The 15,493-nt window shown below is 34.5% G+C and overlaps 1 protein-coding gene and 1 pseudogene across 2 annotated transcripts; both read right to left on the bottom strand.

The window, feature by feature from the left end:
- Nucleotides 1-871: 871 nt before the first annotated feature.
- LOC145640542 (heat shock 70 kDa protein 4-like) lies at nt 872-7,354 on the bottom strand. The gene is made up of 4 exons (XM_081691796.1): nt 7,138-7,354; nt 4,778-6,467; nt 3,131-3,354; nt 872-2,565 (listed from the first exon to the last, which is right to left on the bottom strand). The coding sequence occupies exons 1-4, from the start codon at nt 7,352-7,354 to the stop codon at nt 872-874; spliced, it is 3,825 nt and encodes a 1,274-aa protein (XP_081547922.1).
- Nucleotides 7,355-10,346: 2,992 nt separating this feature from the next.
- LOC145640543 (heat shock 70 kDa protein 18 pseudogene) lies at nt 10,347-14,936 on the bottom strand (annotated as a pseudogene). The gene is made up of 3 exons (XR_014114957.1): nt 14,910-14,936; nt 13,306-13,546; nt 10,347-12,116 (listed from the first exon to the last, which is right to left on the bottom strand). The product of XR_014114957.1 is annotated as a heat shock 70 kDa protein 18 pseudogene (transcript).
- Between the last annotated feature and the right edge of the window lie 557 nt (nt 14,937-15,493).

Here is a 15,493-nt window from a genome sequence, read left to right on the forward strand (position 1 = left end):
GATTCTAGTAGTAGGAATAGGACGAGGTAAAATTTGGAGAAAGAATTTGTTTTCTCTTTACTGAATCTTAAAATCTCTTAATATCAGGCTTTTTATTTTTTTAATTTCTTTTATTTTGAGGGGACTCTTTATATTAGGCTAAATACTCCCACAAATCCACAATAGTACTACGTATTTAGTATTTAAGTTGGAGCAATAATAATCTTATAAATAGTTAATTTTGAATAATGGAAAGAAAGCTGCATACAACTAGGAAAAAGGAAAAAGTTAAAAGAAAGTAAGAAATTTCGAATTTACTTCGTATAATCTTTCCTTAATTAGATATTACTAAAGAGTAATACAAGTAAATTTATGTCACACTCACATACAGAATTTGGGAGGGCATGGTACTCAATGCCAAACAAAAAGCAGGGGAAAAAAGTGTCAATATATGATATTTCATATGCTAGATAAATACATAGCAGAATTAAACCTACCAACTTGTGAGCCTCCAAGCAATATAAAGATCAAAATCAAGATCACTGAAATTACGATAGTCAAATTGTGATTAAACAAACAACACTTTCATTTACAAATCTACGGACAATACATAATCTATACGCCATTGCCGAATACATGTTTAATTAATAAACCAAGGATGCTTTAGTAAAACTTGATTCAGCGACTCCCTTGGAAGTATAATTGTAAACAACAAGTAAGCCAAAAATAAATTTAGAGCCATCAAACTAGTACTTGAAGGCTAGCTGTAGCTGTAGATGATTCCATACAATGGCGCATAGATACAAAAGTAGAATTTAAGAACCTTAGAGCTGAACCAATTAAGCAAAAGTAGCAACCACTTATAAGCAGCTATAACTTATTTTTGCTAAGCCTAGTTTGGGTCGATTTTGGGAATCTTACCACTCAGATGGGAGTAGTTCTGGTGCATCCTAGCAATGACAGGGTCACAAATGTTCTTGAGCTCAGTCAACTTGTCCTCGAACTTAGAAGTATCTGTGGCATCATGATTCCAATCCAGCCATTGAATTGTTTGCTCAATTGCATCTTCAATCATATTCTTGTTCTGCATCACCATCTTTTTCCAGAATTGACCACTCCTGATATCCCACATTTTGCTGACATATATCTCTAAGTTAAATTTTGCTGTGGCCACCTTCTTTTTTTCCATATCTTCTACCCTATACTTCTTGGCCTCTTTCACCATCATATCAATCTCCTCGCTTGATAAGTTCCCGCGGTGGTTAGTGATGGTTATTTTATTCTTGTTTGCAGTGCCTTCTTCTTCTGCTGTCACGATCAAGATACCATTTTCATCAATTTCAAAGTACACAATTAATCCAACACCACCTTTAGGGGCTGGTTTGATACCACATAAATCAAACTCGTCCAAGAGATTGTTGTCCTTGGCAATAAGTCTTTCTCCTTCATACACTGAAATTAAGATAGTAGTCTGATTGTCTTCAGCATTCAAGTAATTATGCATCTTCTTTGTTGGGATTGGGGTGTTCCTTGGAATGATAACACTCATGTCACCACCATAAGTACTAATTCCAAGTGACAAGGGAGTGATATCTACAAGCAAAAAGCATTCACTATCCCGAAAACCACTCAATATTGCAGCATGAATGGCAGCCCCACAGGCAACAGCCTCATCTAAATTAAGGCTATTGCAGAGCTTTTTTCCATCAAAGAAATCCTGCAAGAGCTGTTGGACTTTTGGGATCCTAGTAGATCCGCCAACACATACAACCTCTTGAATATCCTCTTTTTCCATCTTGGCATCATTCAAACACTTTTCTACAGGGTCTATAACATAACTGAACAAATCCATGTTTAACTTCTCAAATCGAGCACGGGAGATGGTTGAAGAAAAATCAATACTCTCGTAAAGGCAATCTAATTGAATGCTAGTCTCAATAGTTGACGAAAGTGTCCTCTTCGCCCTTTCACAGGCAGCTCTCAACCTTGCAAGAGCTCTAGGATTGTCACTTATATCTTGATTGTGCTTCCTCTTGAACTCTGCCACAAATTGGCTAACCAATCTGCTGTCAAAATCACCACCTCCCAAGTGTGTGTTCCCACTAATTGCTTTAACCTCGAAAGAATCCTTAGCAACATGTACCACAGACACATCAAAAGTTCCACCACCAAGATCAAAAACAAGAACATTTCTTGCAGCCTCTTTAATTTCAACAGCCTTCTTCTCAAGACCGTAAGCAATGGCAGCAGCAGTTGGCTCATTGATGATACGCATGACATTGATCCCTGCAATAGTGCCAGAATCTTTAGTCGCCTGTCGTTGCAGATCATTAAAGTAGGCAGGTACAGTGATGACAGCATTCTTTACTTCTGTACCAAGATAAACCTCTGCAGTTTCTTTCATCTTCATGAGGATCATGGCTGATATCTCTTCAGCAGCAAAATGCTTCTCTTCACCCTTATATGTGACCACAATCATAGGCTTATTGTCTTTATGTGGGAAGGAAAGAACTTTGAAAGGCCAGAGCTTAATGTCACTCTGAACTGTTTCCTCTGTAAATCGCCGACCAATTAGCCTCTTTGCATCTGTCATAGATTTTAAAAAAAAAAAAAAGTGTCAATTCAACTTGATCTTACATAAATTGATTCATCATCAATACTCATTCCAAAGTATAAATGACTTGAAGACAGTTAGCAAAATTAATTTTCTTAGACTAGCTAAAAGCACTGTTCTGTAGGAATAAAAGAAGTCTCATACTTATGATCATGAAACAAATGTCAACAACACATCAATTTTTGTCCCCAAAAATTCTTGAAGCAAAAAAAAAAAAAAAAAAAAAAAAAAAAAAGAGTATTTGAAAATTGTAAGGCGGCGGCTCAAGATTGTTAAATAAGAGATCTTCAGGACAGCTAGTGTATAATTTATATAGGATGGAAAACTATATCAAAGTCATAATGTCGTGGACTTGCATTATTATTTGTTGACAACCTATCAAAGTTCATATACAAGTATAAAGAATGTAAATACCATTTAAATACTGGTTTATAATTTTGTAAGTGCATATCATTATTTCAAGCAACTGAGGCACTAAACTTATGATGAATAATACATGGCTAATGACTTAAAGAGAGAAAGAGGATGAGGGCATACCATAAATTGTATTAGTAGGATTAATACCAGCCTGATTCTTAGCAGCTTCACCAATGAGGCGCTCATTTTGGGTGAATGCAACCCAAGACGGCGTAGTTCGGTTACCCTGATTGTTAGTAATAATCTCAACATGATCATGCTGCCAAACTCCCACACATGAGTATGTGGTTCCAAGATCGATTCCAATTGCCGGCCATTCTCCTCCTTTCCCTTCCATCATCCAGCTTTTGAAGATTTCAGTGATTTAAGTGTAAAGAGAAATTGGTGTGAGTGTGCTCTGTAGGCTATATTATCTGCTTCTATGTCTTTTGGTTTTCTTTTTAATAACTTGTGTCAAAACTTGGTTAAATAAAAGTCTTGAGGGTCTCAAGGAAAGCACCTTTTCAAAAAAAAAAAAAAAAAGTCTCTTCAGTTCTCATTCAAAAGAGACGAGTTTAAAGCCTATTTTTTTCTTTAAAATTTTTTAATCACTCAAATCTATGTCAATGCTAACCCTTAAGTTACCCTTAATGACAACCCTATTTACTATTTTTTTTTTTTTACCTTTTCTTTTTTAGCAAATTAAGTATTCCACCATCAACACATAATAGAACTCTTCTATCAGACTAACATATTCAGTTTGGGTGTGTAATCAACTTTGTTGTTTGAGACAAACTAACATGGTGTATGGGAATTCGATTAGTGTGCATATATATACTTGTATTAAATAAAAAAAAAAAAAAAACTATGAAAATTTGTAGAAAAGCAAAAGTGCTATGAATAAAATTGTTTATTTTCACTTGTTCAATTTTTAAATGAGCAAAACTATGGGCACCATAGAACTCATGTATACTTCACAAGTAGACTACATTAAATTATAAGTACTACATATAGTATTTTTCAAGGAAAAACAAATTCATCCTAATTAGGTGGATTCTAATAACATCATCAGAAATGAAATATCTTGATACAGACAATGAAGTTTCTATTTCCCGTTATCAAGATTAGTAATTTATAATTTAGCAAGTGCATGAAAATATAATGTTAAGCAATGCCAATACTATAATATTACATATTACTATGAATGTGTTACTTACTGTGTCAGTATGAAGCAAAGTTTAATTAATATAGGATATATAAGATTACGAATTTGAGGTGGAAACCATCCTGATCCTAAATTTCTAACAGTAAAACGCTTAATAGAGGAAGTACAACTCAGGAGCATACATAAGCTTAAGCAAAGTGATAGTCAAGTTACGGTTACATACAATCACTTGAGAACATAGAGTCAGTAATACTCATAATCATGTTGATTAATACTAACTGCTAAATTTAATACATCATCCACAATTGTTCCAAAATGTAATTTACATACTACTAGTAAAGTAAAAAGCCTTAAAGCCATGGCGAAAAAGCTGACAGTAACTTAAGCTGCATATAACCAGCAGATTCATCAACAAGAGGAAAAGAGAAAATAGCAAAACTAGCCAAATACTTTGTTCAACTTAGTAAACTTACTGGCAACATAACAGTATGCAAAGATTTGCAAAACAGAACCGTGATTTCCATTAGAGACCTTGAACCAACAAAATCAGAACCCTGTAGTCTGTTGATGATAGGTAGATTCATTATCCTCTACTAATCTGCACTCACCTCAATTCTTTTTACATATTCTCTGTTTTGGGGAGTTTACGGCTCACAGGAGCATCATTCTTGGACATCTCAGCAATGACAGGGTTGCAGATACTCTCAAGCTCTTTCAACTTCTGCTCAAACTTTGAAGAATCATTTAGGTGGGAGTTCCAATCAAGCCATTCAATTGTCTGATTTATAGTTTGTACCATAATCTTTTTGCCTCGACATGTAATCAGTTCTTCAGAAGGACCATTCACAACATCCCACATATTATTGAGATAGTTTTCTAAGTTAAACTTAGCTTTTACAGCCTTGTTGTGCGCCTCATCTTCAACCCTGTACATCTTGGCTTCCTCAACCATCCTGTCAATCTCTTCTTTAGATAATCTCCCACTATGATTGGTAATGGTTATCTGATTCTGGTTTCCAGTGCCTTTATCTGTTGCCGTCACAGTCAAGATGCCATTGGCATCTATACTGAAGCAATAAATCAAGCGAGCAACACCTTTTGGTTCAGGAGCAATGCCAGATAGGACAAATTCGCCCAAGAAGTTGTTCTCCCGGGCAATAGACCTTTCGCCCTCATACACACGAACCAACACACTGGTCACGTTATCAATAGTAGTTGTAAATTGTTGCTCCATCTTAGTTGGAATTGGTGTGTTCCTTGGAATCACAACTCTCATTTTTCCAGTGACAATTACAGTGCCAATGGATAAGGGAGTAACATCGACAAGCATAAATCTGTGGTTATGCTGAACACCACTTAAAATAGCAGCTTGAATGGCAGCTCCATAAGCAACAGCCTCATCTAGATTAATACTTTTACAAAGTTCCATTCCATTAAAAAAATCCTGCAAAAGTTGTTGAACCTTGGGAATCCTAGTTGATCCACCTACAAGAACAACATCATTAATATCTGACTTTTCCATTTTTGCATCCCTCAAACACATTCCAACGGGGTCTATGCAATCCCTAAACAAATCCATGTTTAACTTTTCAAATCGAGCACGAGATATGGATGAAGAGAAATCAACTCCATCATGAAGGCTATCTAATTGAATGGACGTCTCCAAGACTGATGAAAGCGCCCTTTTTGCTCTCTCACTAGCAGCTCGCAACCTTGCAAGAGCTCTTGGGTTGCCACTTATAACCATATCATGTTTCCTCTTAAACTCGGCCACAAAATGGTCCACCAGTCTACTATCAAAGTCCCCACCACCCAAGTGAGTGTTCCCACCAATAGCTTTAACTTCAAACGAATCTTTCCCAAGAGCTATCAAAGAGACATCAAAAGTCCCACCACCGAGATCAAAAACAAGAACATTTCTTGCTAATTCTTTACTGTCAATAGCCTTTTTCTCAAGTCCATAAGCAATGGCAGCAGCAGTTGGCTCATTGATGATCCGCATGACATTAATCCCGGCTATTGTGCCAGCATCTTTTGTAGCCTGTCTCTGTGAATTATTGAAGTAGGCAGGGACTGTGATGACAGCATTCTTTACTTCTGTACCAAGAAAGGACTCAGCAGTCTCTTTCAACTTCATGAGGATCATGGAAGAAATCTCTTCAGCAGCAAAATGCCTCTCTTCACCTTTAAATCTAACCACAATCATAGGCTTGTTGTCCTTATGAGGGCAGGAAAGAACCTTAAAAGGCCAGAGTTTAATGTCACTTTGAACTGTTTCGTCAGTGAATCTTCGACCCATTAGCCTCTTTGCATCTGTTATAGATGAGGATTGAACTGATCAGTATCCACATTTATCTTGATAAACTACTTTCAAGAGATACTTGATGTCATTTAGCACCCTTTTCCTCACTATTAAATTTATTTCTGTTCCAGTCTTAGTAGAAATAAATTTTTTTTTTTTTTTTCAAATTGAATTGCATTGCATTTAGTGAACTCCATTTTCTTACTTCTCTCTCTTGTAACTTTCCACCGAATCAAACAAAGAAAGAAGAGTTCAAAACTACGGAATAAATATTAAATTCAACCAAACACAACATTAGAGTTTATCACAGGACAGTGCCACAACGAATAATTATTTGCTTACAGATATCACACACAAGGGCCTTTTTTTTTTTACTGCAATTAGATGTTAGTTGGTTGTCTATAAAGTTGTAACTCCACAACAATTTATACAAACCACTATTCCTTAAAACTCCAACAGGCAAAATCTTCTTTCAACCAAACATTTTTATTAAAATCTCTATTTTATACCATTTAAACAAGTTTAAAACAAACATATTGCATCCTATCAAATAAAAAAGGTTAAAAAAAGTATTCAAATTTCCTGTCAAAAAAAGTATGCAAATTTAATTTCAAGCTCTAAGAAATTTTCTAGGCTTGATTAGCAACATTACATGCCATATATATGAGAGAGAGGGTTAACCGTAGATAGTATTAGTAGGATTAAGACCAGCCTGATTCTTAGCAGCTTCACCGACAAGGCGCTCATTTTGGGTGAATGCAACCCAAGATGGCGTGGTTCGGTTACCCTGATTGTTAGTGATAATCTCGACATGATCATGCTGCCAAACTCCCACACATGAGTAGGTGGTTCCGAGATCGATTCCTATTGCCGGCCATTCTCCTCCTTTCCCCTCCATATCTCAACTAATTAACAAAATCTAAAGACAGACATGTACAGTGTTAATACGAAATTGATGGCAATTTTTTGTCTTTATATTGTTGGAAAAAATGCACACACAAAACAAAACAAAATACACAATCACAAGCAGAAACAGAAGCAGAAGCTTAACGACCTCATTTCCCAAATGAGATATAAAATGGGCAAACAACCAATCTCAAGCAAACAAATTAAAAAGACATTCGTGGAAACCCCAACAAACAGAGAGAAAAATACAAGACATGAACAACTGAACAAGTGGGTATACCAAATACCAATTTATCTTCTCTAAAAAACACTAGAAGCATATAAAATCATCAAGATACAATCTTGGAACAATGATTTTCCATAAAATTCATCACAATAACTTGCAAAATTCATTTATAAGGAGATTAAGACTGAGTATAAAATACCGACTTTCAATAGTTGGGATGACAGCAGCTGTGTGTCCAAACTTGGAGCCGATTAGGTTTGTTCGGGTCTCGATTAGATGGCTGGACTAAAACTGCTCAAGTATAACTCAATTTCACCACCTTTGCCTTGCCTTCTCTCCTTCTATTTTGTGTCTGAGTTATGCTGCTTCTTGAGGAAGTTTCTAGCAGCTCTCCTTCTGAATGTAAAATTGAATATACCCATTACCCACTTCAAAAGGGCCCAATTATGCATATGCACATTTTGAATGTAAAATTCAAATTGCAAATAGTCGTCCCATGTTGTGTTGATGTTTAGGCCTTGTTTAGTTCGTCTTATATTTGCTCATCTGAACTTATATGATCTGATCTGATCTGGTCTGGTCTGATTTGAATGTCAGATTTGATCAAAATTTAACCATAAATATACGATAATCTATACGGAAAAAATGTATCAAATGGGGTCTTGTTAGATTCGTGATAATGTGTATTTTATTAATATGTGATTTTCAGAATTTTTTAATTACGAAATTAAAGATATTTAGCGATAAAAAACTGCACGTAAAACGATGATCTGATCTGAACTTATTTTTTTTGATCTGAACTTATTTTTTCTGAAATAAGTAAAAATAAGGTGAACTAAACAAGGCCTTAGTCTTGTGTTCATCTAATGTAACATAGGTAATAATGTAACAAAATTATGTAGCATGTAAAAAGTACTCCCTCTCTTAATTTTTTTTTAAATGTATCAGTTTGATCGATATATTTGTCAATTGTCAAGACGTAACTTTGACCATTAATATCTTTAATTGTTTATTAATAAAAGCTGTAACAAAATTATATTATGAAAATAGATATTGTGATGAATCTTATAATATATTTATATACACATTTATTTATTTTAAATAGCAAAAAGAGCAAGTCAAACATGATATGTAAATAGTGCAATGTAAGTGATTCGAACTTTCAAGAACGGAAGTAGTAATATACATAAGTAACAAACAGTATGGAGTATGTAAAATGTAGGATTATTACACAAATTGACTAATTTATCAAAACAGATCGTATTAAGGTTGGTTTAATGCTGTGTTAATTTCATGTTAATGTTATGTCGATTTTGGTTGTGTTCTCATGTCATGTCAGAGATTGTTTGCTATAGAATTTAGTTTTGATCAACCAAACAACACGCAAATGGATAAACAAAAGGAATAGAGGATATTAAAAAGTTGGTAGTGGAAATGAGTGGGAATTGGGAGCCAGAGATGTAATATAGAAAGTATAAATAGGGAATAAGTAAAAATAATTTTTATATTTGAAAAAATCGGTAACTTTAAAGAACAAATAGAATAGATAAATTAATGTTAGGTATAAATAATTTCAATTCAGTGTAAGACTGTAAGGCTAAAAAAAAATTTCAATAAAAAAAATATTTTATCAAAGGAATATGGCAGTGTAAGACTGTAAGGCTATAAAAAAATTTCAATAAAAAAAATTTTTATCAAAGGAATATGGCAGTGTAAGACTGTAAGGCTATAAAATTTTTTCAATAAAAAAATATTTTATCTCTATTATATTTGCTCTTTAAAGTTACTTAGTATTGATTTTTAGTGATTGTAATTTTTGCTAAAACTGTAATCATCTTTATTAATTTATTTTTTAAGGTAAAGACTCTTAAGAGAACAAAGCCTAAGATTATCTTTATTTAGGTACCTTATCTAGTAAACTCTAATGTTCTATGTTTGATTAATTTAAAGGCAGTGTCCTAGAATATACCAAAAATATCTAATTTAGTTGACATAGAACATGAGAACACGAATGAATTAAGGTTGTAATAAAAGTCAAACTAGGTAAATTATAGTTCATTAGAGGTATTAATGTAGGGAGACAAGGTGTTTATGAATGAACTAGGTTGTAGTGACATGAGGGAAAAAGAGGGATGGAGGAATCATTACTCTCCAAATGAGGGTAATAGGTTACCCACCCTCCCTCTACTCCCCTAGTGTAACCAATTACCCCCAAAATAAGGGTAATAGCTCCCTTTCTTCACCTATCACCACACCATCATTACATAAATCTTCTGATAATTACATCATCACTAGCTCTCCCTCTCCTATGTTTGCTTTAATTTTGCTTGGTTTGACTTTTATTACCCCTTAATTTAATTCTCCCAATTCAAGCGCCCACTAGATGATCATTTTGACGACAAAAAAAAAAAAAAAAAAAAAAAAAAAAAAAAAAAAAAACCATCCAACAATCCCAAATTATCAATTTCTTGTCTTTACTAGTCTGTTTAGCTACTCTGTTAAAACTTACCTGAGTAAAAAATAGAAATCTGTTTTTGATATGCATTATAAAGAAAAGAAAAGGAATAGTGGTATCATCGAATAATCTAAAAGCTAAAACATACAGTAAAATTTGAGTTGTTGCAAGATTGCCTTGTCTCAGAAACAGCAGTCACGAAAAGCATAAAACATTGTTCTAATAAACCTGCAAAATAATTAATGTTTTTACTAAAGGACTGCAGTGGATCAGCACTAGCAAATTGGATGTGGTGAAGAATCAGTTCAGAACAATCAGCAAATCTTTAATTGTGTTAATTGCATAATAGGACTATCTAGAAATACTACATTCAAATTAGAAATCAGACCGGCTCAGTTTTGGTTCTCTTAACTCCAACATCATCACCATTCTTCTGCATTCCAGTGATGACAGGGTTGCAAATGCTTTCGATCTCCTTCAACTTCTCCTCAAACTTAGAAGCTTCAGTAAGATGGACATTCCAATCTAACCATTGAATTGTCTGTTGAATTATATCTTCCATTGTCCTGCCTTGTATTACGACTTTTCCTCCAGAGTTACCATTCACTATATCCCAAATCTTGGTGAGATAGTTCTCTAATTCAGATTTAGCCCTTGCCAATTTCTTGTGCTCCGCATCTTCGGCCCAGTACTTCTTAGCCTCCTCCACCATCCTATCAATTTCCTCCTTTGATAGCCTCCCACTGTGATTGGTAATGGTGATGTGGTTATTATTTCCAGTGCTTTTGTCCGTTGATGTCACAGTTAAGATGCCATTGGCATCAATGCTGAAGCAATCAATTACCTTAGAAACACCTTTTGGTGCTGGAGGTATGCCATAGAGCTTAAACTCACCCAAAAAGTTGTTCTCCCGAGCAATTGGTCGCTCACCCTCATACACAGAATTAGTCATACAGGTCTGGTTGTCTAAACAAGTTAAATATGTCTTCTCCATGTTAGTTGGAATAGGTGTATTTCTTGGAATCACAACATCCAATTCACCCGTTTCAAGTTCAGTACCAATTGATAAGGGAGAAACATCCACGAGCACAACCTGCTGATTATGTCGCACACCACTTAAGATTGCAGCATGAATGGCTGCCCCATACGCAACAGCCTCATCTTGGTTAAGGCTTTTGCAGAGATCCTTACCCTTAAAAATATCTTGCAACATTTTTTGAACCTTAGGGATGCGAGTTGACCCACCCACAAGAACAATGTCATTGATATCACTCTTTTCCATCTTGCCATCCTTCAAACACTTTTCAACAATGTCCATGCAATCCCTAAACAAATCCATATTCAATAATTCAAATCGAGCTCGGGAAATGATAGACGAGAAATCAGTACCCTCATAGAGGCAATCTACTTCAATAGCAGTCTCTGTGGTTGATGTGAGTGTTCTCTTTGCTCTCTCACATGCAGACCTCAACCTCGCAAGAGCTCTAGGGTTCCCACTGATGTCCTTATGGTACTTCCTCTTAAACTCATTCACAAAGTGACTCACCATTCTGTTGTCAAAATCCGTACCACCAAGGTGTGTGTTCCCACATATAGCTTTAACTTCAAATAAACCTTTTCCCACAAGCACCAAAGAAACATCAAAAGTCCCGCCACCAAGATCAAACACCAATACGTTCCTTACAGCATGCTTTTGATGAACAGCCTTCTTCTCAAGACCGTAGGCAATGGCAGCAGCTGTTGGTTCATTAATAATACGCATAACTTGGAGTCCAGCAAGGGTAGCAGCATCTTTAGTTGCCTGTCGTTGAGAATCATTGAAATACGCAGGAACAGTAACGACAGCATTCTTAACATCTGAGCCAAGATATGCCTCTGCAGTTTCTTTCATCTTCATCAAGATCATGGAGGATATCTGCTCAGGAGCAAATTGCTTTTCTTCACCCTTATGTGTGACCGCAATTGCAGGTTTACTGTCTTTATGAGGCCAGGAAAGAACCTTGAAGGGCCAGAGTTTAATATCACTTTGTACTGTTTCATCAGTGAATCTTCTGCCAATCAGCCTCTTAGCATCTGTTATCAATGAGCAAAGATGAAAGCATAAAATTCGAGGAGGTTTTGATAAATGCATGTAGATTATACTAGGGTAGTGTAATCTAGTTAGATATGTACCAGATTCCAAAGAATATTAAAGGAAACAATAAATCATTAAACTAGATTTCCCATCCTCTTAATATCTGATATCAAAGAGGACATTGACAAATGTATGTAGATAATATTAGGGTAGTGTAATCTAGCTAAATATATAACAGATTCCAAAGAATATCTAAGGAAACAATAAATCACTAAACCAGATTTTTTGATAATGTAAGTGTCTAGCAGACAGCTAGAGTTTTTGATAATGGAAATACAGAGTATACTATCATTCAAACAACTAGAGTTTAAAGCATTAACACCCAATTTTCTTCCATACGGTCATTTAACACGCCCTAGCAAACTCAGATATATCTACTATAGAGACATAGAGTGGTACTCCATTATATTGCAAATACCTTCGTAATTAGCATCAATCCATTAACAAGTGTTGGTGTCTAGACCCGAATTGAAGCTTTAATGTTACTGAATACTCCATAACGTACAAGCATAACGTTCAAAACACTTTGGTTGTAGACTTGAGTATAAGCTTAACAACCGGAAAAGCTTACCGTACTACATTAGTTATTGTAACTTATTATACTTCATAATGTTCTTACTTCCTCCATTCCACAAAATGGTTACACAAATTTTAACTGTTAATATCTAGTGACATAATATTAATATAGTACTTGTAATTAAAATTAAAGTATTACAGACAAATTTAAACAAGAACCCGCATAATTATTATAGATTGGATCAACAAAACTGGCCATAAATCATACAAAAGTAACAAAACGTTAGTATAACATGCTTGTTAAACCCTGCCATATCACATAAAAATCGAATCTTTGCAAAGTTATAAACAAAACATAATGTATACAAACTTTAACCCCATAATATAAAGAGAACTAGATTAAAATTACTGTAAACCACAATTGACTCAATTTGACCATGTTGCACAAAATTTGACCTAATTCAACGAAATTAGTCCGAATTGATTAGAAAAAATAAATCAAATTGTATAAAATGAGTCCAAATTAGACTAAATTAAACTTGCATGCACCAAAAATAAGTCCAAATCAGAGCATAAATTCGGCAAAATTAGAAAGAGGGAGTGAGAAAAAACCGTAAACGGTGTTAGTAGGATTTGCAGCAGCCTGATTCTTGGCAGCTTCACCAATAAGGCACTCAGTTGGAGTGAAGGCGACCCAAGACGGCGTCGTTCGGTTGCCCTGATCGTTGGTGATGATTTCAACACGGTCGTGTTGCCAAACTCCTACACAAGAGTATGTTGTTCCGAGATCGATTCCTATTGCTGGCCATTCTCCCACTTTCCCTCCATTTTTCTGGGTTACTAAATGTAGAGACTACAAAATGTGTTCTTCCCGTTTTATAATGGGTAATTAATTGATGAGAGCGAGCTCCGAGTAGTCAGTACTTTGAACTTGGTAAATTTGTGTCCTTTGATTTTCTTTTCATTATGGTCAGTCAAAATTGGTCAAATCTGATGAAATTTGCATAGTACACCAATTTGAAGGTCATATTAGCAATTTAGCATATATACGTAGGGCCTGTTCTGATTGATTAAACTGAGCTTAGCTTATTGGAGCGGAGCTGAACTGAATATTTTATGAGAGAAAAAAAATTAAGAACTGAACTGAACTTATTGGAACTGGACTGAAAATAAGCTGAAGAGAACAGGCCTGTAGTGAATTTTGTAGTAATAGTCTTGTAATGGGACATTAATTTTAATAGTGTTGGAATAATAATCACAACAACACCAACGAAGTCATACACAAGACAACCCACAATTCAATTTAGCATATATATGTAGTGAATTTTGTAGTAATAGTCTTGTAACGGGACATTAATTTTAATAGTGTTCGAATTATAATCACGACGACACCCACGAAGTCATACACAAGACAATTAACCCACAATTCAATCTAATCTTCCTAATTCTCACACAACTAAATCACACAATAATGCAGATACCCATCAACATACAAGAATTACACGTGGAAAATCTAATTGATGTGAAGGATAAAAATCATGGAATCGTTTAAAGAGTCCACCTTAACTTCTCTTATTGATAAAATGAGGAAAAAATAGTATCAAATTAGTTTACAAATGATACACAACCCACCAACTACAACCATCAATAAGAGATCAAATTGGAGAATGAACAAAGTAGAATTCACTCAAAAACAACAATTATGTCCAGAGACAATGTCGACCAAACCAGATCTCAAAATGACTATCCAACAGTCCAAAATAAAGCCCTTGAAAGTTGTGCTGAATAGTCCGAAAATGGAAGCTCTTGAAACCCTCTCTCTTTCTCTCTATTTTTATGCGTGTGTTTCCTCTTTTGCCTTCACACCCTCTAACAACCTTTATTATCTCAAGGGTTAAAAGCACAAACTTACTCAAGAAGCCACAAGTTAAGTCCCAAACACATTTTACTACCACATAAGTTGGACCTATAACACGTGTGTCATAGTTAACAATGTCTGAGAGCTTTTTTGGCTTGCTTTTTATACCACAATTTTAGTTGTTGACAATTAATAAAGAGGTAGTTAGTCAATGAAGATAAAGAAGTAAACATACATTTCTATTGTATATGTGTTCATACACTATTTATAAGAGTTTGGTTGAACATTCAAAAAAAAAAAAAAAGTCTTAAATATATTTGAATTCAAATTGCTTTAAACATGGATTGTACAAGATTACAAAGTATGGCATTTCACTCTCAATCATTATCATAATTATAATTATCAGTTTGAACATCAATGGAAGCTCCTACAAAGATTAATAATTGAGACATGAAAGAAAAAAAATGAAAGAGAATGAGAGAAAAAGGAGCAAGAAAAGTGAAGGAAAATCTTTTTTTTTTTTTTAAAAAAAAAAAAGCAGAAAAACCTAGCAATGGGTTTAAACTTTAAAGGTATTCCCAAGGAAGGAACCTTATGGAAAATAGGGAAACTCTTAAGGGAGAAAAAAATTTGTAGGTGGCTATTTATACATCCCTAATCGTTGTCCATTTACAACAACTAATTATCGATTATTCACATCATATCCATGCGCGTAACATTAGTACTCGTAGCAAATTCATGCCAATCTATAACTATAGTTGAGTAAAAATAACTTACATTACTTTTTGTTACATGTCATTTTCTTAAAATAAAAAAATAAAAAATAAAAATTTGAAATTGATTATGGCTTCATTTTTTTTCAACTTTGCCATATGTTTATCTAAATTCAAAGGTTGTGAAAATAATTCCTCTAATTGTGTAAATACCAATTAAACCAAAAAT

Source organism: Chenopodium album, chromosome 7 (assembly GCF_948465745.1).
Source record: "Chenopodium album chromosome 7, dcCheAlbu1.1, whole genome shotgun sequence".
NCBI lineage: Eukaryota > Viridiplantae > Streptophyta > Magnoliopsida > Caryophyllales > Amaranthaceae > Chenopodium > Chenopodium album.

Bases quoted from the DNA above. Each gene is read 5' to 3' on its own strand.
- LOC145640542 (XM_081691796.1), bottom strand. From the start codon at position 7,354: ATGGAGGGGAAAGGAGGAGAATGGCCGGCAATAGGAATCGATCTCGGA. The intron at 6,468-7,137 runs GTTAACCCTCTC...CATCTATAACAG, and splicing joins TCCTACTAATACTATCTACG to ATGCAAAGAGGCTAATGGGT. The intron at 3,355-4,777 runs GTAAAAAGAATT...AATCTTCAAAAG, and splicing joins CTCCCCAAAACAGAGAATAT to CTGGATGATGGAAGGGAAAG.